The sequence below is a fragment of the Hemibagrus wyckioides genome, linkage group LG05, assembly GCF_019097595.1.
Source record: "Hemibagrus wyckioides isolate EC202008001 linkage group LG05, SWU_Hwy_1.0, whole genome shotgun sequence".
Classification (NCBI taxonomy): Eukaryota; Metazoa; Chordata; class Actinopteri; order Siluriformes; family Bagridae; genus Hemibagrus; species Hemibagrus wyckioides.
Window position 1 is genome coordinate 14,078,451 of NC_080714.1, and position 26,168 is coordinate 14,104,618.

The 26,168-nt window shown below is 37.5% G+C and overlaps 1 protein-coding gene across 1 annotated transcript; it reads right to left on the reverse strand.

Moving 5' to 3' along the window:
* Nucleotides 1–93: 93 nt before the first annotated feature.
* Nucleotides 94–18,089, reverse strand: loxhd1b (lipoxygenase homology PLAT domains 1b). The gene is made up of 42 exons (XM_058389461.1): nucleotides 17,798–18,089; nucleotides 17,547–17,661; nucleotides 17,356–17,367; nucleotides 16,347–16,427; nucleotides 16,065–16,249; nucleotides 15,844–15,942; nucleotides 15,549–15,697; nucleotides 14,710–14,833; nucleotides 14,146–14,396; nucleotides 13,734–13,869; nucleotides 13,333–13,493; nucleotides 13,141–13,227; nucleotides 12,902–13,049; nucleotides 12,574–12,728; nucleotides 12,272–12,432; nucleotides 12,107–12,183; nucleotides 11,526–11,722; nucleotides 11,236–11,428; nucleotides 10,941–11,101; nucleotides 10,129–10,447; nucleotides 8,424–8,575; nucleotides 8,036–8,169; nucleotides 7,675–7,820; nucleotides 7,426–7,530; nucleotides 7,144–7,272; nucleotides 6,611–6,772; nucleotides 6,145–6,326; nucleotides 5,945–6,061; nucleotides 5,703–5,865; nucleotides 5,038–5,192; nucleotides 4,604–4,813; nucleotides 4,363–4,468; nucleotides 3,999–4,207; nucleotides 3,643–3,828; nucleotides 3,109–3,236; nucleotides 2,879–2,996; nucleotides 2,484–2,661; nucleotides 1,993–2,178; nucleotides 1,713–1,883; nucleotides 1,438–1,576; nucleotides 700–852; nucleotides 94–595 (listed from the first exon to the last, which is right to left on the reverse strand). The coding sequence occupies exons 1-42, from the start codon at nucleotides 18,087–18,089 to the stop codon at nucleotides 115–117; spliced, it is 6,813 nt and encodes a 2,270-aa protein (XP_058245444.1). The 3' UTR covers nucleotides 94–114.
* Between the last annotated feature and the right edge of the window lie 8,079 nt (nucleotides 18,090–26,168).

The window sequence follows — 26,168 nt, forward strand, 5'->3', positions numbered from 1 at the left end:
TATTGGCTTAGATGTATATTCTAAAAATACTAAATTGTTTGAGAATTTTAAAAATTAATAAACTAATGAAAAATGTAAATTAAAATGGAAATCCAGTTCATAAAAAAAGTAGTGTCAGTATCTGGGGTACAAAACTCTTTCAATTTTTCCATCTGCTTTTGTCTTATCCATCCACTTTCCACAAACAAAGATTGTAGTTACCCAGTTGGCAGTGTTTGTAATCTCTACACACTCCAGGTACCAGCTTGTTGCTCGGCCAGTGTTGTCATGCTCCACTTTTACTCTCAGGAGCTCACCCAAGTCCAACATCTCCAACAAGAAGCGGTCAGTACGGCCCCTCTCAAACAGGTTCCTAAACTTCTGCTTCAGTGGCCGCTTCCCTGAGTCTCCGTTCACACCATAGATGGTAATGTAGACATTGGCATCAGTCCCAGCTCCCTTCACATCACCTGTGATGACAATAATCTCATATTTGATGGGAACCAAGCTGCGCGCTTTGCTGGTGAAACTCTCAATGCACTTAACGCATTCAAACGTCACAAATTCGCCTTTTTTTGTAGTGAGCGGGATCTGGGCATCACAATGGAAAAAGTACCTGGGGATGTGTGAGGGATGGACACAAAGGAAATAAAAGCGTTATTCATATGCAAGTAAATCATAAGTAATTGTATATATTGCTCTTGTACAAAGTAAGCTCACTTGTTTCCCAGCTCCTCTTCTGTCACTACCACCTCCTCAACATGCCAGTAAGCCTCATTCTTCACTTTTTTATCTTTTGTTATATGAGCCAAAGAGATGCTAACAATGTCTCCCAGAACTTTAGAGGAAAACTCAAATGAGTCGGTTGCACCCCTAAATTATCAAGAAAAGTGTACGTTATTTATAAATATAAAAAATTTATTAATTATATAACACATGAAAGCATGAAGATGACAATTGAAGATGGAATACAAAGAGAGAAAAATGGCACAATGTGAGTTCTTTAGGTTACAGGCTATCAGCCTTTTAGTAGCCAGGGACCACTGCTAAGTAAAGATTTATTTCAAGAACATTTACATTTACATCATTTGGCAGAAGCCCTTAACCAGAGCAAATTACTTTTATCTCATACAATTGAGCAATTTTGGGTTAAGTGCCTTGCTCAGGGGGCCAGCAGTGGCAGTCCTGGGATTCAAACTCACAACCTTTCAATCAGTAGTCCAACAAAGTAACCAATGAGCTACCACTTCTCTACCACATTGTTTAAAATGTGTAAATAATGCAAGTAATATTTTATCTATTTGTTAGATCCATAGAGTTATTCCATAACACCTTCAAGACACATAGGACTAAAGTGATATGATTTATTGGCTGAGTTGATCTTTGGGTTAAAACCATGGTAACCTACTGGTTAGAGAACCCAGATCCCACTTTGAGAACCACTGTGCAAATTCATACCTCACAAATCTCTTTTTCTTTGAAGAATTTTCCATCATAAACTCCTTTGAACGTGCTCTTTTCCCTTCAAGCACTATACACACATTCTCCTTTGTTCCTGCACCTTCATAATTGGCTGTTGTAATGTCTATAAAATATTCTAGAATGAACATAAAAAATTAAAATATATTTTTGTGGGTTTAGATTTTCCATAAAACTGCTTGCACTTACCACAGGCATACAAAACCCTATCAATATATGAAACTAAAGTATAAAATGTGAAGCCTGTGTCATACTGGTCTTGTCACTGAGGTCCAGGACAGCATTGTTGGCACAGGCCAGTTCCCGAATAATCTGGCCATCGTCCTCACTTTTGGCCAGCCAGCGGTCACAAGGGAATCGAAAGGTTTGGCTCATGAACTCATCTTTTACATCAATGTTTTCTAAATGCCAACCAGGTGCAGGACCTTAAGGCAGGAAGAGAATAATGGACCAGAATACTAACAACATTAGCCCAAGAACAAAAATACTGCAGTATAGCTACATAGCCTGAGTGAAAATTCTAGTTATTCTTACCCTTATTGTCATGCCATACTCTGACCTTGCATAGCTCGCCCAAGCTGAAGATGTCTGAAAAGCAGAACACATCCACCTGATTGCGCTCAAATTTGTTCCGGTTGCTGCTTTCTTTCAGTGCTAGAGTGCCTGTGTCTCCATTTTCCCCAAACACAATCACGAACACATTAGCATCTGTGCCGGCACCTAGAAAACAATATGTGTAGGTTATCATTTATTCATTTGTGTATTCTTCTTTTATACTGATGTGTGCCAGGTAAGTCCACATTTCTTTTGCATACATGAAATGCATGTTATTATCTGAGAAGACCTTAGAAAATGATGTAGCCTCCTGTAACACCTGTAGTTCTATTGATAACCTGAAGAGGGGAGTGTGGTCACTTAAATGTTGATTTAAGTGCCACTATATCAGTGGTCAGAAAAGATCAACATCTTTGTTACATTTATGCAATTATGCAAACTATGTACAAAAACATGCACGTGTGACCTACCAGCAATGTCACTGGTTTTAACCTGAATGATATAGGTGGTTTTCTCCACCATCTCCTCATCATCCACCACTGCAGGGAGCTCACAGACCTTCGTCCTCTTTGGTCCTTTCGTTTTGGATAGCCAGTCCTCATAGGTGAAAACCGAGACTTCCTCAGTGATTGGGTTTCGCATGATAATCTAGGTCATGTAACATGACAAGAAGACAATGACAACAATGCAACATAAACCCCAAACACTGTTTATCATCCGCTATCTCCAACCAGATTACCGTATCCAGCAGGTGACTCATTGTACTGTCAAACAATAAAACACAATTGGCTTCTGTGTAATTGTAACCAGTAATACAACGAAGACTCACTCAACTCATTATTCACAGCCTGATGTTTAAACTAACCTTGTCAAGGAACCAATCAGGCCGGCATCCTGTCCCATCGATGCGAACTCTTAACTTTTTGAGAGGAGCAATGTCATCTATCTCCAAATTAAAAGTGTCTGCCTGATCTCTCTCAAACCTAGGATAAGTGAATAGCAGAAGATTGCCATCTTAAAAGTTTTATCATATTGTGATTAGCTCATCTGACGCTATTTGAGAGAATGAGGGCTCAAATAATAAATATCTGTCACCTGTTCTCATTCTTTTGTAACAAGATCTCCTCTGTGCTCCCATTGGCCCCAAATACAGTTATAAATATGTTGGTGTCTGTCCCTGCATACTGGGTGTCTCCTGTAACAACTGTAATCTCATAGACAACCTGAAGAAATAGGTTTTAGGATTTGGAAGCCTAGATATCAGTGCTCAAATACGATCAAAAGCCAAACAATACTTTTATATTTATTCATTTACTTATAGACCCATCCTGGAGATGAATGAGTGAATAATGTATATATATTTATATAAGAGACAATCATGCCATGCTCACACAATGCTAAATCAATGGAAAATGTGTCTCTTTTAAAAAACATTGAATTTCCAGCTAATCACCACAGATGTTAATGCATCATTGTGCAGAATTAGTGATTACTGTATAGACAATAAGAAAGAACAGTATCACAATAATGTAATGTATTTATAATAATAACAATAAGAAGAACAAGAATGAGTTTTCCCATTGTCTGTACCGCTTATCCGATCTATCATCGGGTCACGGGGAGCCTAACCTTTTGAATTATATTAATAGTGATGGCATCAAGTATGTTGAACACTCTTGATGTGAGACCATCCCCTCTATCCTTCGCAAGCCAGCAGTTACATGGGAATATATACTTGATGCCTTTGGTAGGCACTGCCACAGCCAGTTCCTCCACAAGCCAGCAGCTTTCTGGAGTAGCGCCATTATGGCCTAACTGCAGAAAAGAAATAGAAAATCAGGGAGTAAAGAAGATATGTAAAGGCTTTCAATATTATGTGCAACATAATTTTTGACTGAAGTTCTTATCAACAACAACATATGATTGTATTTGATTAAAAAAAAAAAATTAAAGAACAATCTGCATCAATGGTACTTTTGTCTTGCCTCGACTCTTTTGATTTCTTCTACATCCAACCCATAACATTCAAAGTGCTCCATAGTTTCATTAGCAAAACATTTTCTGCCTTCAGGAAGGTGGAGCCAGAGTCTGTCCGTTTCAAGATCATTTACACCAAAGATGATGACAAAGACTCGACTGGTGGTACTAGCATCACGGTCCGATCCTGTCGACACCGTAAAGTGATATGGGATCACTGTGGTTCGGAAAAAAACAAATAATTATGCAGATGACAGTGAAAAGTCTAATATAATACAATCATAATGCAAGTGATTAGAGTCAACATATTAGTTTAACTTAGTTTAAGTTTTAATACACAATTACTGCAAGTTAATATATATAAAAATTTACCAGAACCCTCATCCACAGCTGCAGATTTTTTCTTCTTTTTCTTCTTGTTCATGTTACTGTCTAGACTAGGCTTAGAATTCTGGGGATTTCTTTCACCTTCATATCCCTGGTAGAATGGCAAGTACCTCAGGTAGATAAGTCAATATCGAAAAACAATAATTACTTTTGTTTATTATCCTTACAAATCATAAAAATGCATCCAAAACCTACACAGGGGAAATGATTTAAGTAACTTTCTCACCTTGGCATAAAATGTTCTTTCAATTTTTTTATCTTCTTTCTTTTTTGAGAGCCACCTTTCACATAAGAACATGGAGATTTCCTCTGTGTCTGTGTCAACAATTTCCACCTGCTCTAGAAACCAGTCTGCTCCTATCATAGAATTGTCATGTCGTATTTTTATCTTAAAAACTTGCCCGAGGTCCACAGCCTCAATGCTGAATTTATCAACCTAGAAAGAATAATAAGTGAACAATTGATGTGTAAAAGCATATATAATGCAAGGTTCAATAATCACTAAAACACTAAAAATATTCAGTACTTTTCTAGTGTTTATCCATGCGGTGTACATTCAAGTTTTCTTTTGTATTAGATTTGGTTAAACACAAAACAGAATTCTCAGGGACTTGACTTGAGAAATACTGCATTTGAAATATTATTCAAGAAAAGACATACTGCTCCTCTTTTAAACTTATTTTTGTTGGTCTCTGATTTGCTGAGTTTGCGTTCTCCTGTGTCTCCAAGTTCTCCATAGATGGTCAGGAACACATTGGCATCAGTACCTGCTCCATACATATCACCTGTTCTTACGGACACTTCATATGTGTGAGCTGAAGCATATGAGAAAAAACAGGAAATTGTGTTTACCTGACATGTTCTCCTGTCATGTAACTGATTGCTTATTAATAGAAGGCATAGTAGTCATTTTACTAAAAGCTTATGCAGCACTCAGGTCTCCATTCAGTATCCGTGTTTTTGTCACCATATAACAGTGTCTATAAATTTACAAATATATACCATGTTGCCAAAAGTCTGTGGCCAATCTGACCAAACATGCCCATATGTGCTTGTGGAACATGCTATTACAGATTTAGTCCACCTTGCTGTTAAAACAACATCCACTCTTCAGGGAAGACTTTCCACTATATTTGGATGAATATTTAAGGGGGGATTTGTGGGATTTGTTGGGATTTGTGCCCATTTGGCCATAAGAGCATTGGTGATGTCAGGCACACATATGGGTGTGAAGGTCAGATGTCCACATACTTTTGGCCATATAGTGTACTGCATAGTATGTAACATTTAGTTAGTCAGAAATAAGTGCTCAGTGTGGGGCATACTTTCCAATGCATCTTCCACTTCAGTCTCAGTGCATTTCAGAGTGCCGTCTCTCAAAAGCCTCTCTATGATGATGTCTGAGGGTACCAGTTCTCTCACAGTTTCTCCATCATCTTCAGACTTTGCCAGCCATCTCTCACATGGGAAGATGGTAGTCTCAGATCCCTTAAGAGAGATACTATCTAAATTGCAACTATTTCTGGAAATTACTGTCCAAAAATAAAAGTCTATAAAAATCTACTACCTTTCCTTTCCTTAAAAGCCTTCTAATTTCCACTCGGTCAAGATGCCACCCAGGGTTTATGCCTCTGTTGTCATGTCCGATGCGAATCTTCTCAATGATGTCACCTACATCTTCCAGCTACACATTAACAAAATATAAATTTATCATGCACATCACAGCTGAAGAAAGGCTGTTTATATTATTAAATGTGCTGCACTCACTTCCACAATGAACATGTCCTCTGCTCCCCTCTCAAAGTACATGCGCCTTTCTCTCTTATTCACACAGAGATACTTTTGGTGAGTGCAGATGCCATTTTCACCATAGAGAACCATAAAGACATCTGCATCCGTTCCTGCTCCAAAGATATCACTAGTAAAGGTTTTAATCTCATAGGGCACAACTGTAGATAGAACAGACAAAAGAAAGCATTATCAGTATAGAAAATCTGATATTTAAATAAAACATTACTTATCCTTAAAATCATTATACACTGATTTTTAACATTATATAGTCAGCCTGCTGACATACTTTCCTTGAGAGTTGAACAAATTAAGTATCTCATTAATTAACTGTTATTTGGGATTAACCTGAGCTTTGCAAGAGAGTAAATATCCAGAATAATATGTGATATAAATACTTAAGGAAGTTGAATATACAGTACAAACAAAACTGCTCATCCCTTACATGGAGTGTACACCTCAGTCTGCAGTTCAGCTGGGTACAAATCTCTTGCTAATGCCCCATCATCTTCTCCCTTATCCAGCCAGCGGCCACATGGGAAACAGAGTTTCAGACCCTGAGAAGGTGCATTAATCTCCACCCAATCCAAAAACCACCCTGAACCCCCTAAATGAGAAGCAATAGAATGTGTTAACTTTTTAACATCTTTACTAAGACCTCTATTATCACCTATCATTTAACAAATCTCACTCAAGCCACTGTCCTCAAAAACAGGATCATGTTGCACTTGAGTGCTACGAAACACAGCTGAACAAAGTTAGTCTTTAGAAGCACCATCGGCTGCTATTCATACATAAATGGTAGGATCCAGACAGCTAACAGCAGTCAATTTCACCTAGCAAACACAATGCTTCAGCTAGGTGCCACTGTAACTTAGTTTAGCAGTCATTTGACAATTATTCTTAACAAAATTCTGTTGAAATTAACTAGATTCTTTCAGCAACCATTTAAGAAAGTAAAACACTCCAAAATCTTACCTGCATTGTCATGCCCAATTCTGATCCTTTTAAGCTCTCCAAGATTAACAGCTTCAACAGTGAACTCATCAATGGATCCTTGCTCAAACTTATTCTTGTGAGTTTTGCTGGCCTTCAGGTTAATAATTCCTGTAGAATTATAGAAGAATCAAAGAAAGGATAGTAAGAGCAGATGATGTCAGCACAAAGCCCTCAAGAAGGTGATCATTTACACATATTAAAAATATGGTGTTAGTTTTGTTTAGAAGGCTTTGCTAATTCCATTGCTTTATGATATTTAACCTGTGTCATCATACTCTCCATAAAGAACTGCAAACACATTGGCATCTGTTCCAGCATATTTCTTCTCCCCTGTCTTAATCCTCAGTGTGTATGTTGTTGACATTGCTGCAGAAGAAAAAATTGAGCCTTTGTATCATTGCATCTTTTTGTGTACAGTTTGAACACAACATTTTTCAAAAGGGGAGAAAGCAGATATTTGTTACAATAGCCATCCATGATCATACAAAGTGTCATGAACTCTTTCTTTACCTTTCTGCTCCAGCCCTAAGGTGGCTCCTAGCCCTTCCTCATCCTCATCCTTCTTCATGAAAGCCTCATCCACAGGAACCAGTTCTCTGACAATTTGGCCATCATCCTCATCAACTGCCAACCAGCGATTACAGGGGAAGTAGTACCTGAAATTGCATCCAGTTTGAACAACATTTCATTAAAATGTTTAACAGTTTTAACAGTGTATGATTTTCATGAGGGTTAATAGCCCAAAGTTAGCAGTAAAGTCATATATATATATATATATATATATATATATATATATATATATATATATATATATATATATATATATATATAGTAGCAAAATAGATTACAATTTGTTCAAAAAGACACTTACGTGGTGTCATCTTTCGTATCTATAATCTCAACTCGGTCCAGGTACCAGGCTGAGTTGGCATGGCTGTTGTCATGATGAATCCTTAGCTTCTTTAAAGGCCCCAGTTCAACTGCTTTTATTGTGAATACATCTGTCTGCAACACATACAGGAGCACTTGCAAATAGCCATCATTATCATCAGTTCATTGAAATGAACATGAAAAAATCTTTCATTGCCTTTGACACTTCAAATGTTATAAGAACATGATAATGAAGTTATGGCTAAATTATGTATGATCAGCTAACATTAAGAGCCACAATACACATCTATTCTGAATAATAGGTGGGACTATATCCGATTTCTTAGAGTTAGAGGAAAGTCTCAGAGAGAAAATGCAGCCTAATTTACCTGACCACGCTCAAATTTGTTAAGGTTGTTAGATTTCTTCAGAGGACGCTCCCCAGTGTCACCATTCTCACCATAGATATTGATGTAAATGTTGGAATCGGTTCCCGCACCCCACATGTTCCCAGTAAAGACACTGACTTCATATATATTTTCTATGTGAGGATATAGTCAAATGGTTATTTTTTTTTCATGAATATTGTTAGTATAAATGGTTATTGGTGTTTTGATAGTCACTAATATACAGCAAATCTGATTTACAGTGCCATGAAAAGGTTTTTGCCCCCTTCCTGTTTTTTTAATCTTTTGCATATTTTAAAAGATTCAGATCATCAAACAAATTTTAATATTACCCAAAGATAATGCAAGTAAGTATATAAGTAAATACAAAATGCAGTTTTTGAATGAGTATTTCATTTATTAAGGGAAAAAAAAGCTGTCCAAACCTGCCTGGCACTACGTGAAAAATTAATTGCCCCCTCCTGTTAAATCATGAAAGAACTGTGATTAACCACATTATTTTAGAAAGCTGAGTTAAATTTCACTAGAAACACCCAGGCCTGATTACTGCCAGACCTGTTGAATCAAGAAATCACTTAAATAGAACCTGTCTGACAAGGTGAAGCATGCTTAAAGAGCAACACATCATGCCACGATCTAAAGAAATTCAAGAACAGATGAGAAACAAATTATTTGACATGTATCTGTCTGGAAAGGGTTATAAAGCCATTTCTAAGGCTTTGGGACTCCAGCAAATCATGGTCAGAGCCATTATCCACAAATGTAGAAAACTTGGAACAGTGGTGAACCTTCCCAAGAGTGGCCGGCCTACCAAAATTACTTCAAGAGCGTAACGACGACGATGTCCCGTTATATATCTGAAGTAAAACCAGCACAGTATTTCATAAAAAGAACATCATACCAACAGTAAAACATAGTGGTGGTAGTAGTGTGATGGTCTGTGGCTGCTTTGCAGCTTCAGGACCTGGATGACTTGCCATAATTGATGGAACCATGAATTCTGCACTCTATCAGAAAATTCTGAAGGAGAATGTCCGGCCGTCAGTTTGTGATCTCAAGCTCAAGCACACTTGGGTTATGCAGCAGGACAATGATCCCAAACACACCAACAAGTCCACCTCTAAATGGCTCAAGAAAAACAAAGTTAAGGTTTTGGAGTAGCCAAGTCAAAGTCCGGACTTAAATCCGATTGAGATGCTGTGGCATGACCTTAAACCGTCCATTCATGCTCGAAAACCCTCCAATGTGGCTGAAGTAAAACAATTCTGCAAAGAAGAGTGGGCCAAAATTCCTCCGCAGTGATATGAAAGATTCATTGCCAGTTATTGCAAACGCTTGATTGCAGTTGTTGCTGCAAAGGGTGGCACAACCAGTTATTAGATTTAGGGGGCAATTACTTTTTCACGTAGTGCCAGGCAGGTTTGGACAGCTTTTTTCCCTTAATAAAAACTGCATTTTATATTTACTTGCATTATCTTTGTGTAATATTAAATTTTGTTTGATGATCTGAATCTTTTAAGTGTGACAAATATGCAAAAAAGTTAAAAAAAAACAAAAAAACAGGAAGGGGGCAAAAACCTTTTCACAGCACTGTACATGTTGACACAATAAAGTGTGTATAGATGGATAAACAAATAAGAAGATGCTGTTTCAGATGATGATGAAAGTTTCTGATGCATTTCTTTACCCTCTAGCTCCTCACTGTCCTCAGGAAGAAGCTCCACTATCAATTCTCCATCCTCCTCATCTTCAGCCAGCCACCGATCACAGGGAAAGGTTAATGTCTTCACTATTTCCTGCATCACTTGCTCATCCTCTTCGTCCTCTTCTTCCTCCTTTTTTTTCTTCTTTTTGTTTTTCTTCTTGTCTTCTTTCTTCTCTTTCTTCACCATGGCCATGACCAAGTACTTCAAGTCCACCTTTTCTACGTACCATCCAGAGCCAGTTCCTGATCCATCGTGACCAATGCGGATTTTGAAGATATTTCCCACGTCTTTAGCTTCAATCTGTACTAAACAAAAACCGAAAGTGTCTCAGTGTTGATATTCTGTTCAGGGCATTCTTATAAATTGAAACTGCTATTAGATGTACAGAGGTAGTATTTTTTTATATTTATTACAGAAATCTATCTATCTATCTATCTATCTATCTATCTATCTATCTATCTATCTATCTATCTATCTATCTATCTATCTATCTATCTATCTATCTATCTATCTATCTATCTATCTATCTATCTATCTATCTATCTATCATAAACAAAATGCCAGTTTCCAGTATAGAATCTTTTTCTTTGGTGGTCTATTAAAAAAAATGGTAGTTTTAACTGGATGTTAAGCAAACAATTGACACTTTAAGAATCTGCAAGTTATTTATCTAAACTTTCTGTAGGAATTGAGATGCTGCCAAACAAGCATGGTATGAAATATTTAATGTCATATTTGACAAATGGCAAAAGTAAGTGTGACTAAAGTATATGAAATAAATGTTAGTCATGACCTTGAATATATCAGTGGTTCCTCTTTCATAGTTGTTTGACCTGCTTTTCAAGGTGATAAGTTCTGTTTTTCCTTCCTCTCCATATATTTGGATGAAAACATTAGCGTTGGTTCCTCCGGTCCAAACATCACCTGTTACCACAGTAACCTCATAGTTTATTACTGTGTGGAAAAAGAGAGATGAGCTGAAATTCTAATTAATTCTAATTCTAGAAAATTCAAATTCAGAACAAATAAATATATAAAATTATACAAATAATGAATTGTCTCCACATATTATAGTGTGAAATTATTACATTTTTCAATTTCAAGTATTTCACTTGGGTAAAGCTCCACTTCAGTTTTGCCATCAGCCTCATCTTCAGAGAGCCAGCGATGGCTGGGGAACATGTAGTGTTTGCCCTGATTGGGCACCATGATCTGTACACTGTCCAGAAACCAGCCTGCCCTCATGCCTTCATTAGTGTGGCCAATCAGCAGACGGTTGATCTGGATTCAGTTCAACAACATCAATTTACAGTTTAAAGTGGGCATTTCTTATATAAGAAATCAGAGACTACAGTTACAGCCATTACGCCATACGCACTTGTCCAATGTCAAACGTCTCAATGGTGAAGATATCGACCCGGCCAGTTTCAAAGTAGTTCCGCAGGTCGTTAGTCGAAACAACCAGCATCATTTTACTAGTATCACCTTTCTCACCATAAAGCTTCACGAAGACCTTGGAGTCTGAGCTGGCACCACTGATGTTGCCTGTCTTTACTTCAATATGAAAGCTGGTGTCTAAAATTCAAAGATTTCAAAGTTGATAAGCAAATTTCACTCACTGAACAAAAAAAATCTGGCTGATTCTGAAATGTCTGATCAAAAGATTTGAATTATAAACTTCTGCCTGATAATTCAGTTATACTAAAGATATTGAACCATAACCATGATCTTCAATATCAAAGCAGATACTAATTGTCACATTTTTAATATTTTTAAGTAATATTTCTATGTAAAGTTATCAAATATTTTCAGCTGCAATTAAATAACTATTCTAGGGTCAAAGGTTTCAAATGGCTCTCAGTTGTATTATTGAGGACACCTGTGGCACTTAAATCCGAACTCTGTTATTATAGTTATGCAAGCTAACAGACAAAATTACCAGGAGAAATGGTTACTTACTAAAGAGCTTTTGCCCATCAGCAAATGGAAGTAACTCCCGAACAATCTGACCATCATCCTCATTACGGTCAAGCCATCTGATAGGTAAACAGATACTATACTTTGAGCATCTGAGCATTATCAATTCAAGTTACACAAAAAAAAAGTAGTAAAAACATCACTAACCTATTACATGGAAACTCAACAGCCTCAAACTCGGCCTGTCCTTCTTCTCTGACCACCACTTTGTCTAGGAACCAGCCACACCCTCCCCCTCGGCCATCATGGCCAATCCGTACTCTACGTACCTGCCCTATCGACACAGCCTCAACTATGAACTCATCACCCTGTGAAGAAACACAAATGCAAAGTCTACAGTGCAAGGACATAAAGCGCACAAACCAATAGACATAAAGCGCACAAACCAATAGCCAATAGGTATATTATGTCTGTATTACACAGAGGTCAGGATTGTCAATTCTACTTACATTGCCCTTCTCAAACTTGTTGACATTGTTCTTGCAGTTTACTAAGGTGCGGTCACCTGTATCTCCTAAATCTCCTATTAAGCATAGGAAGACTGTGGCATCGGTCCCACTTCCACTGACAGTTCCAGTGTAAATGGTGACTCTGTATTTTATAACTGCAAATGAAATTAAGAGCTTTGTTGTAGGGCAGTAATACACAGACCACATTAATGTCATAATGTCAACTAATATGCCGAAGACAATCTAATGGTACTACAAATCCTTCAAAACCAAATTTGCCATTACAGCATTTACACTAAAGATCTGTAAAGGCACTCTTGAACATGACTTGGCCTCTTGCCTGCCAGTGGCTCCGGGATAAGTTCTCCGGTTGCAGGGAGCTCCCTAACCACTTCATTGTCATCTTCACTTGTATCCAGCCAGCGATTACATGGAAATGTGTATTTCTCTTTTGTTAATGTTTTCATAAGTGTCACCTTTGGAGTCATACATAAATAATTACACACAGGCCAGAAACCTAGTTCTTTGAAAAGTTAGTCATACACTTTAACTTTGCATTTTTTATACCTTGCTTAAATGCCATCCTGCAAATGGATTTCTCTTCTCATGAAATATTCTCAATTTTTTCAGCCTTCCAAGATCAGGTAGTTCAATCTAAAGGCATTAATAAGAATACAACCCATCAATTAACAACATAGTTTCTGTTAGTTAGGAAATAAAACAAAAACAAAGTATTTTAACTCTAAAAAGACTAATTACCATAAATTTATCAAGCTGACCCTGCTCAAAATTGTCTGTCTTGTTGTCCAACTTCATCTCATCAGACTTGCCCATCTCCCCATAGATCTGTAGTATGATAGAAGCATCGGTGCCAGCCCCAGGAAGATCAGATGTCCAAATCCACAGAGACCATGGATACTCTGATGAACAAAACAATGTAAACATCAGCAAGACATCATCAATAATCTTGGCCACAGCACTGTAAGGACAGTCTGGTGACACATGAATTAGTCAGAGAACCACTCACTTTCAAGTTAGATTATTTCATGATTCTTTTTGGTGAATTAAAAGCTGGACTCAGAGATATAAGATCAAAAATATTTGATATTAAAGATTATATACGAAATATTTTGATATTTCCATATATGAAAGATTCTCACTCTTTTGTCTTTTTTTTCGCAGTGAGACCATTTCATAAATCTCTCTTTCAATTAGGCCATCACCCTCATCCTCATCCAGCCACTTAGAACATGGAAATGTCTGCTCAAGCCCAGTGAAAGGGCAGTAGATTACTACCTGAAAAAAACAGGCATAATCAGTAATGTCTGAAGCAGCCAAATCAAATCAAAATGCCATAGTGTGTTAAACAGTGAGGAAGGCAGTGAAAAAATATAGGAAAAATATAAATGGTTCCTACCACATTATAGCAGAAATATGAGAAGAATTAACAATGCTTCACTTGGGAAGTAAAGTAGCCAAGCAACCATTAGAAAATATAGTCTCTTTTCTCATGAGAGTCTATTGCAGAATGACTGTTGATTATTTGTCACATGATATTAGTTGGCAACTCACCTTATCACAGTACCAGCCTGCACTGACACCATCATTATCATGGCCAATAGCTATGCGACCAAGAGGGCTTAGCAAAGCTGCAATTTCTACATTAAAGATGTCAATGAGACCACGTTCAAATTTGCCACCCTCCAGAAAGATCTTTCCACTGTTCTTTGTGCCTTTGGAGCCATACATAACTATGTGGATTTTAGAGTTTGTGCCTGCTCCCCTGATGTTTCCTGTAACCACCTGTATATTGTAAACAATGCCTGCAAGATAGAATTACATGCAATGGAGTTAGATTCTCTTGGGGCTGCTCTTACTCTCCAGAAAAAACAAAGGAGTATGGCTGGTAGTTGAAGACTGAAAATTAGTCTGGACACAAATAGTGGAGAACTTGTTTCTAAAAAGACATGAAACATTAAATAGTATTGTTAAGCTGGTTAATAAACTCTTCTCAAATGAATGCTTTAAGCACATTCAGTGATTACAAAAAAAGTTGTAACTAATATAGTTGCATCTGGAGCATTTTTTAACTTTTATTTTTTCTGATAATCAAAATTTCTAAAATAATTTTCCTACCCGTGGGCTGAGATCCTCCAACCAAAATATCCCTTTGAATCTTGCCATCATCCTCATCTATGGCCAACCAGCGGCCAATAGGGAACTCATACACTGCCTTGTTTCCCAGGTCATCCACTGTCACCTAAACATAAGCAAATTTAAATTTAAATAAGTAAAACCAGTCAAAAAATATTTCCAAATACATAATGTGTATTAGAATTGCATTAATCTTCTAAGTGGTATTGTTAAAATAAAATGGATTTAATGTGTATAGGCTATGTGCAAATCTATGTGTTCAGTAGTGCGCCTCTTCAATAGGAAAAACAATCCGTTAAGTAGAGTGGTGTTTCCTTTCAACACAGATAAGGTGACTACAGTCCAGGAGAATGACCTCATCACAAAGTGTGCGAGTGACACAGATGCAGAGGAAGGTACAACTTCAAAGTCTGAGGTGTTTTACTAAAGAAAAAACATAGTAAGACCACCTATAGCTAAATTTGTACATTCCTCCATGTTCACACATGTTACATATGGATTCTGATTAACTATTAAGCAACCATTAAGTTCTGATGAATGTAAAACCTAGTGATGCAATGGTATGAAAGAGATAACTGTACAACTGTACAGCAAAATTTGCTTTACAATCCACTCTAGCAAGCATGTGAATGAAAACCAGGAGAAAAGACCAGGAATAAAAATCACAAATGAATGTGACAATGTTACACTCAAAATAGTTAATAGACATTATTTCATTATAACTACTTTCAGTAGTTTATTAACAGAAACAGTTTAAATGGTAATTCCACAGTTATAGAAATAATAAAAGACAGAGGCTAAACTTTTGTCTAAAGCTTTACCTTGTCCACAAGCCATCCAGCAGAGGACCCTTTGTTGTTGTGGCCAATGGTGATCTTTCTTATTTTGCCCAGATTTGGTGCATCAATAGTAAACTTGTCTTCTGCTCCTCTCTCAAAGTTGTTTTTATCACTGTCTAGTCTCCTTTCCCCTTTGCAAAACACGATGGGATAGTACAGCCGAAAAAAGACATGACACTGTAAGTTAGAAGTTTTACAATATAAAGCAACGTACTATTATAATAATTTATGATAGATATTCTATTATGATACTATTATAAAAGAATATGCTGGTTACCAGTATCTCCATTTTCCCCAAAAATATTAAGGAATACATCCGCATCTGTTCCGCTTCCTTTGACATCTGCAGTGAAGACACTCACCACATACTTATTATCTACAAAACAAGAGAAAAGTGATCACAGAGGAAATTAATCTCACAGAGTCAGATTAAGTATTGGTCAAGCACAGAAATGCCTCTGTATTATCAAATGTCAGATGTATGAAGGAATGACCCACATTTTGGCATGTCAGAGGGATCTATAGTTCCCAAGAGATCTCGAGCAATGAGTCCATCACCCTCCTTCCTGCTGAGCCAGTTGTTGCAGGCAAAGTAATATCGTTGATGGGGTCTGTTCATGTCAGTCACCATCACACGGTCCAAGAACCAGCTAGCGCTTAGGCCTGTATTATCATGCTCAATCCTTAAAAACCCAAAAGAAACCCTTCTGTTGAATAATTATATTTCCTTTGATGATGCATATGGAGATTATTAAGGAACTGTTTGTTATTTCAGAATACCTAATCTTTCTTAAATGACCAATGTTGTGCGTTTTTATCCTGAAAACATCTGTTTTGCCTTTCTCGAAAGCAGTCCGATTTCTGTAAGGAAGTGAATAAAGATAATGAACATAATACAAATGCTTAGTTTTAGGCAAGTAATAGGATATGGTAGGTGTAAAGACTAAAAACTTCTTATATCTAACTATCTAATTATAAATCTCACTGAGTAGCTAATCTCACTGAGTCACTAATTGTATAGCACAATGTGCAAAGAAATGTAATTTAGTTATAACACTTCATTACATTTCATTAAGCATCTTTTCCACAAATTCAGAATACATTCAGAATAAGTGGTATCTTTAAACTTGGTTGTCACATTGTGCTACATAATTGAAATAGGTTTGCTAAATAAAATCTAACAGATCCATATCCTTCCTCCTTGTCCAAATCATGCATGCTAAACACAAATATCTTAATCCTCTTCTTCATCTAAAAAAACACTTTAATAATGTTCATCTAGAAGAATATTGTCTTTCATTTCCTGATAAACTGAAGAAAAGAAGGCACAGTACCAAAGCATACAACCAAGCAGGCCCTTTGCAGCACATACTTTACAGCACATGGATATTCTATCTTTTATCATAGGAACATGATATTGCTTTTCAAATTCCCAAAGAAAAATATCAAAATTTATTAACCACATCTTGACGCTCTTAGAAAAAAGTCCTGAAGGTTTTTTTGGACTGTATCTCCAGAGTAACCACTGAAACACAACACATGTGTTTCCTGATCAGAGAGTCTTCTAAGTAGAACCTCTTTAGAAAATGAAGTATCCAACAAAACCCTTGAGGAACCCTTTTCTAAGAGCATACATTAGAAAAACATTATTTATATAGTCCATTGGTCCTTGATAAAAAAAAAAAGGCTATAGAATATCATGTGTGTAAAAACACCCCAACACAGTTTTAAGCAGTGTTCAACTGGCTTTTCTGTCATTTTAATCTGTGAGAAAATGCCAGTCAGATACCTCTTTTCAGTGCTGTGGAAAAATGAAAAGCACAAACTGCTGTCAATATCATCAGTACAATGGTATAATGATTTTACAAATCAGTTACAATTACTATACAGAAACTCTCAGTCTGAACAATCACAGTTGAGTATGATTTTCCAAAATTTCCTGTGCTACATACACACATTCATGCATACACACATACTCACTTGCTGGCCAGATGCACCTTTGGAGTTATGCCATATTCACCAAAAAGAGTGACAAATATATTCGCATCCGTCCCTGCCCCAGCTACTTCTCCAGTTATAGTGACCACCTCGTAAACTGCAGGTGTAGGCAGTGATAAGAAATATCTTATTAAGAGATATATCTTGATGGATAATATAAAAAGAGCAAGGAATATTAAATAAATATTACATAGCAATGCACAAATGAACTAAAACAACAACAGAATCCATACCTCTCTTTTTATAGTATTCATCTTCATAGTTTTCCACTTTTTCAGGTTCATAATTCCTTAACTCATTCTCATAGATCTCAACATAGTCAACAGTTTTTTTCTTTTTCTTGCCTTTGCCTTTTTTACCCTCATCATCACTGTCTGTGGAACCTTTCTTGGCCTTCTTTTTCTTTTTCTTTTTTTGAGAGTCATCATCTTCTTCTTCCTCATCTTCTTCTTCTTCTTGCTCTTCCTTCTCAGCTTTCTTCTTTTTTTTACCTTCCTCTTTGGACTTCTTATCTTTTGACCCCATTATACCCCCTGTGTACTCCTTATGTTGGCTTTGCTGCGCCTCAGCGTCTTGTCCTCTGCTTCATCTTCAAGTTAGATTTCCTTAGCCTTCTTGTTTTTTAGCCAATTTCACCCTTTTCTTGCTCTTCCTCACATCAATGGCACTGACTGCTCAGTCTATCTTAGGTTCTCCTGCTTCATTCTTCATTTATCAGAATCTGTACCGCTGCTCTTTCATTTCCTTCTTAACTTTGACTGCTGCTTCTTGTATTTGGTTTCTTCCTCCTGCCGCGTTCCACCCCCTTCGAGGGCATCTTTAATTTATTTACTGCCTTGTAACTTTAACTGTCGTCTTTGCGTTCACGTAAAGGACACCCCAGCTGACCTGTGATGCTAGGGAGACCTGCCAACAGGATGGGTCATGGGGACAGCGCAAGGGCTCTTGGGTACAGGTAAGCTGTCACATCAGGGCCTTCCTCATCACAAACAACAACAGTTACTGGCCTCATTAAAATTTACCATGTCTTACTCATGTGGACACTCACTAGACAGGGCTACTGTTAAAGGGCATGTTCCTTGTCAAACAGTCTGGCAAGGAAAGTCTTGTGTTTTAGCATTAAGAGGCACATTTATAAAACATCACATTAGTACTACTACTAATTATTATTATTATTTGTATTTCACATTTTAATTGAAATAGTTATGGAGCTATAAATTATTAAAAGATCAATTTAAATTCATGAACTCCTTATGTTGGCTTTGAGAGGAGCACTCTGCATCAGCTCATCTCTAGAGCACAGAAGATCATTGGAATACAGCCCTGAAAGACATCATCTAAAGCTGCCAAGCATCTACAGACACTATACCCACCCATGCCATCATCTGTTTGACCTCCGTCCATCTGGATGACAATACAAGGCCATCTATGCCCACACCTCCAGACCGAGAAATAGCTTCTTCCCCAGAGCCATAACTGCTCTGAATCAGTCCAGTTATAATACACATACACATACACTGCACTATGACACCAGTAAGCTATACATTAACACAGAGGTTTGCTTTCCTTTCATTGTGTACTGCTGGACTGCTTGTGTTCAATATTGATAATTAAACACTGTTTACAGAACTTTCATACATTTGCACCTTGCACTTTAAATCTGTCATCTAAACAAGAAACTGTTACCTGTCATTGTCACATCTAAGGGTTGCATATAAAACAATTGTAGCAGCTATAGTTAATAATACATTCATCTACATTGTATAATTTATGAAGATTCCATATCGACATTCCCATACTGTACAGGTTTTGTTGCTGATTTGTACAGTGGGCTGCTTACATATTATTTTACTTATTATTTCTTATGTAGTGTCTGATAAGGAAGTTTCAAACCCAGGTTCATTGTACTTGTGCAATGACAATAAAGATTGATTCTATTCTGTTATAAACATAACAAATAAGCACAGATTAATTTTGTACAAATAATTCTTTTATTTTTTTATTTTTTTCCAGACAGACAAATATTTCATTGTCCAGGCAAGAGCTGTGATTTTATTATAGGTGTTATACTTCCATTTTTCCAGTTGGTGGAGACATTCACCCATGATCAAATTGTCAAAAAACAACAACACCCTACTGCTGTTTTTCTAATGCTAATAAAAGGTCTACATAAAATAATGATTCTAATATAATAATATTCAAAATGATTTTCTGAAAAAAAGTAGCCACATGCAAGTTTCAAGTTAGAAAAAGAATCCAGTTCACATCATACACTTAAGTTAAGAAAGGTCTTCATCAACTCTTTAGACAAGGTTCTTGCCTTCTTATGAATCTTTACCTTAATCACCTTACTGTTTATTTACAGTACAAACAGAATTTTTTTTAATGATTCTTCAGAAAGGGTTCTGAAATCCTTTCTAACAGGGAGACTCTTAAGGTTTAAATATATTTCTAAGCATCTAAATAAGGAACCTCTAAGTTAAATCATCTTATTTATGACAGTTTGCGTCTGTTAAGAGACACAAACATTATGGGTAACCCATTATTAGAAGGTCTACCAATATGTAATATTAATACTTAAATTGATAAGTAATATTAATACTTAAACAGTGCTTTCATAGTGCTGAATAAATACATGTACTAGTCCTAAAGCATCAGGAAATAATGATGAGTATACATCAATCCTCTAAGGCATACAGTATATGAACAGCCATTATGAAGAAAAGAAATAATAGAGAATAGTTTCAAAAAAAAGAATTACTTAAGAATTACTATGCTGTGACATGTACTATTAAAAGGACATTTACAGTATTAATATTATGCTTCAATAATTATGTTTATTAAAACAATGTAGTTCAGTGTTAACTAGGCTGTTTAAGTAAATAGGTTTTTAGCTTAGAAGTGGGGAGCTAGAAAACAAAATTATAAAATGGTTTTTAATTATCAGAACTTAAATGATTGTTTGAGTTAACCTAGACTAGTTCCAGACTTTAGAAAACGTAAATTATCTTAATTACTATTGCATGCCATGATATTTATTAACAGAATAAGTTAACAAGATGTTAATTCTATTATATAAAACTACTATAACTAATGTTTACTCAAATACAACATATAGGCTGTTAATTTATATGATTCATGATTTTCTGACGATTGGTGTATTAATCAAGAAATCTAAAAACCTTAAGCATTAAATGTTAGGTATTAATATATTGCTTGCTGTGGATGTTACTTTATTATGTAAAACATGGTTATGGAATAAATTGTTTTACTGAGGTTATAGCCTGTTCATTCCTCATTATTTTTCTTCAGTGACATGTGTGTGCTTGTTAGGTGAGCTTGTCCATTGTTCTCTGTGCTTATTTTCTACACAAATCCAAGAAGATATTAATCTAAACAGCTACGTCCTTCCCACAATAAGAATAACGTCAGCAAATGCAAATAAACAGAGCAGACGGAAATCATTTATGGATACAGAAAAAAAAATCCAAACCAGAAAAGGAAGAGGCTTCAGCTGTTATCCTGAAATTCACTGATTACCCTGGCTGAACTTGCACTGACGTCTTTTCAAACTAGGATATGTCAGGACAATCTTTTTTGCTGTAATCTGCAAATGTATAATTGTATTATGATATTAAAAGCTGATCTTCTATACAATACCAAGATCTGTGTTATTTGACGAGCAGAAAAATTACAGTGATCATATCTGTTGTTTTTTATTCAGAGGTAACACCATATACACTGCAACCACAAGATATAAATTCTGTTATGAAGCCAGATGAATGGCACCAGCCATTGAGAAATGTGTAAAGGACATTAGACATTAGAGACTGGATGCTTATTCACTTCCTCCAGCTCCCTCTGACAAAGATACACTACTCACAATAAGTTAAGGATATTCAGCTTTTGGGTGAAATTTCAGGATGCTTCTAAAATGCACTATAACCTTTACAGGTGAACTTAATTTGACCTTCTCTACACTTTTGAATGCACATGTCCAACTGTTCAGTGTTTCAGTACTTTTTGAATAACTTGCTGTTCTCTAATAAGGTGCTTAATGGCAAAATTCACAACTGGTGTTTGATCCATGAATCGACCAATACATTTTCTGGTTCAATTAGAATTGGTATTTAAACAGTCCTCTTCATCATGCTGTTCACATTTTGACATCATGAGAACAAGACGACACCTAACAATTGATCAACAGTACCTCGCCATTGTGAGGCTTCAAACAGGATGTTCTCAGAGGGAAGTGTCACAGAGTGTCATCAGCAGGTTGCGACAGAGATACAGAGAGACTGGAAGAGTCACAGAAAGGCATAGAAGTGGACACCCTTTGGCCACATCCCACGTTGATGACCGCTTCATTGTGAACAGTGCCCTGCAGAACCGGATGATGAATGCCACTCAACTCCAGGCACATTTAAAGGAGGTGAGAGGCACCCAAGTGTCACGTCAGACCATTCAAAACCATTTACATCAGCATGGTCTGCGTGCTAGAAGACCTGCAAGGATACCTGACCACATCACCAGGCACAGGCGTCATCGTCTTGCATGGGCCAGGGAGTATTTACGCTGAACCAGGGACCAGTGGGCCTCAGTGCTGTTCTCTGATGAAAGTCGATTTACGTTGAGCAGAAATGATGGCTGCCAACGATGTTGGAGACATCAAGGAGAGCACTATGCATCAGCTACTGTTGTCACCAGACAAGCCTTTGGTGGTGGTGGTGTTACAGTCTAGGCAGGTGTGTCTACTCAGTACAGAACTGCCCTACATCTTGTGAATAGTACATCATTAATCCAGTCATTGTGCCTCTGCATGAACAACACAGGCCTAATTTCATCTTCATGGACAACAATGCTCCAGCTCATCGAGGTCGCATCATTAGGGAATGGCTGCTGGAGGCTGGGGTACCACAAATGGAGTGGTCTGCACGTTCTCCAGACCTGAATCCCATAGAAAACCTATGGGATCAGCTGAGTCACCATGTAGGGGCTCGTAATCCTGCACCCCAGAACCTCAATGACCTGAGGGCCGCCCTTCAAGAAGAATGGAATGCCATGCCTCAGCAGACAATAAGTCAACTCGTGAACAGCATGAGACGTCGTTGTCAAGCTGTAATTGATGGTCAAGCGCACATGACAAATTATTGAGACATTGACATTTTTTGTTGTGGTATACCCACCACTGTTGTTGGCTTTTGTTTCAATAAATTGTTTGAGATGAGGAAATCACCATTGCATGCTTCTACTTAAATGTCCTACTTTCATGATATAATATCATTGTAGTGTGAACTTTTTACATTTTCCATAAATTTCACCCAAAACCAAATATCATAAACTTTTTGTGAGTAGTGTATGCAGCTACAAGTAAGCTTTCTGATTACACAGTAACAATGGATGGCCTGTCTGTTTCATCGTGTGCAGCAGTAAACAACCTTGGTGTGATTATTGACTCCTACTCTCATGTAGATAATATTACTAGGGTAGAATACTTTCATCTCAGAAAATATTGCTAAGATAAGAAATATAATTTCAGTAAATGATGTTGAAAAACTCATTCATGCTTTTGTTACCTCTATGTTGGATTACTGTAATGTCTTACTGTCTGGATGTTCCAGTAAACGCACAAAGCTCCAGTTTGTCCAGAACCCAGCAGCTAGAGTCCTAACTAGAACAAGAGGATATGAACACATCACTTCTATCTTATCCACATGTAGCACTCCTCTCCACACCCGTAAAATAAGCAACTGGACGCAGGTTTAGTACAGCTCCCAAACCATCAAGACTCGCAACCACATGTAAATATAGGATTTACTGAGGTCAGCGAAGGCTAACACTGGAGCACTGGTAAGACAATGCATGATTTTTATCCTCTGTAACTAGGTCCTGGTCTTCCTGACTGGGAAAACTCAGTCAGTCCAGATCGGGTACAGCACATCCCACACCACCACACTAAGCACTGGAGCTCCTCAGGGCTGTGTGCTCAGTCCACTGCTGTTCACTTTGCTGACTCATGACTGGGCAGCAATTCACAGCTCCAACCACATCATCAAGTTCGCCGATGACATGACCATGGTGGGTCTCATCAGTAACAATGACGAGTCAGTGTTCAGAGAGGAGGTGCAACAACTAACAGCCTGGTGTAAAGCCAACAACTTGTCTCTGAACGTTGATAAAAATAAAGAGATGGTTGTTGACTTTAGGAAAGCACATGGCCATTCACCACTGTCCATCGATGGATCCTCTGTGGAGATTGTCAAGATCACCAAATTCCTTGATGTTCACCTAGCAGAGGACCTCACCTGGTCAACACCACTCCACTCAACACCAGCTCCCTCACCAAGAAAGCCTCTACTTCCTACCATCGAGAGTGTCCTGAGCAGCTGCATCACTGGTTTGGGAATTGCACTGTCTAGGATTGCAAGACCCTTCAGCGAAACATTTCTTTACCCGGGGTTAAGCACAGTGTGAAAAGCCCTTCTTACTCTCTATATTCCCCTTCCTATCTTTATATTGAAACCCAGTGGATATTCTGTGTGTAATTGTTTAATTGAGTAAGTTTCTCTTTTCCTTCTCTGTTCTGTGTTCCACAAAGTGTTGGCCTCTAGCCCTGAGATCCTCAAGTTATGTATGCCCACTACTCCAAAGCGTTCTTTTATGTGTGTGTCTCGTGACTTGTGTTGAATGGTGCATATGTGTTGTTTAACCTGTGTTCTAAACTGCACTTGGTTTCTCCAATGTATTTCTTTTGGCAATGTATACAGAAAATCATGTGGTCCTCGGACTTATTGTGTGCGGAATCGGACACCTCTTGTCCCTAACTTTAACTGGTCCAAACTGTAAGTAAACACCTGCAACGCCATTTCAGTGGTGCTTTTCGGTCAAGTGAAAATCCAACACTATCACAGCAGGCTGCTTTATTCACATCACATCTGTTGAGTTACAATGACCAGCAAACTTATAAATCTTTTAAAAGTGTAAAACATATGATACAGGAATGCATGCCAGCCATGAAAAACTCAAAAGGTGCTTAGTAATGAACAGTATAACAAACAAGAAAGTATAAGAAACTAAGATAGTTGCCAGGTAGACATTGTAATGATCACAGCATAGCCTGCAGAGAAGTGCCTGCGATGAAACTATCCAGGTACGTTTTACCTGAGGCACAGGGTACAGCAGAGGTACCCTTTGCAGTTGAAATTGCAGGTCTTACAAATTCCCATAATTTCTGTCCATTTTGACTTGGTCTTTGTCGTTTACATGATATCACTGGCACACTGCAGGGTTTTATATTCTAAAATGTTTCACCATTCATTGTGAACCTAATAGAAATATTAGTGCAATCATACTGTATACTAAATAAAAGAAGAAATATAGTATGATCTACATTATGTTCATGATAACAACGCTTTACTGTTATCCACAATCTCTCTTTAGGTTAGGATTACAGCTAAAATCACCAAAGGAAATAACATTTTAAACCATACGTTCAATTGTGAAGTCCTCCTAGGTTAATGCAAATGATCCATTTAAAACATTTTTGGTACAAAAAGTAATGTTTCCTTTATTTTGCACCTTGTAAGTCCAAGATTGTTACAAGACAGTATAGATGTCTCTGAGGCACTCTAGTGGCTGGCCACAGTAAAAAATTTTATCCCTACACATTCCAGTGTATTTTATAGGAGTTATTTATTTAGTGTTGATTCAAATGGTGGCTTTGATAATGTATTTGAGAATTTTGGGGTGCTCTGAAGCGGATTAGATAGCATGATCAAACAAACACATTGAAGGGAAGATGTTAAATTAGCTTGCTAACTAGATGTCAAATTATGTACAAAATGGACATTTGGATTGGATATTATAATTGCCACATAATAAAAAGTCACATCAAATAATTTTGTGAACATTTTGTTCATTTAGGTTAGCTAGCTTGCTAACATTGCTGTGTCAATTGCTGTTCCCTCTGGGGATACTGCTGCCAGAAGGCCCAGACCTCTGCATCCATGACAGACTAGAGGAATCTGTCCTGTTATCTATTCAGCATGTGAGCCACCTGGATGGTCTAGGGTTACAGTTAGGGTTGGTGAGTCCCAAGCTAGGGCAGCTCTCATGGCATTCCTCTCCACATGATGGTCCACATCTTGGCAGCAGGAAGCTTGAGAGCAGTTGGGTCTGTCTGGTTCTCTTGCCATGCTCCCCTGCTTAAAAGGGGCCAGGGCACACTCAAGGGCCTCCATAATCTCTTTGGCAGCATTGGTACCTCATAGCCCAATAGCTTTGTGCTCTGCAAAGACATACACATAGGAAGTGGTCCAACTCTCTCTACCACTTCCATAGACATGTGCTTCTCAGGCCTCAGAGAAAGGGTGCAAGGATGTGGAACCCATCATAGTTATTTCACTTTTCTGATAGCTGATCTGTTGAATGTGTGCAAGTACACTTTAATGTCATCTTCGCCTCAAATTTGTGAGGAGGCACTAGGCACCATGGCAGGGGTCAGGGAGAGGAGCAGGAGCAGTGAGGGAGAGTTTCTTCAGATCCAGTAGTTCTTTTGTGGCGATGTGTAGGTTCTTGGTGAGCCTCCAGATCACTGCCTGAGCT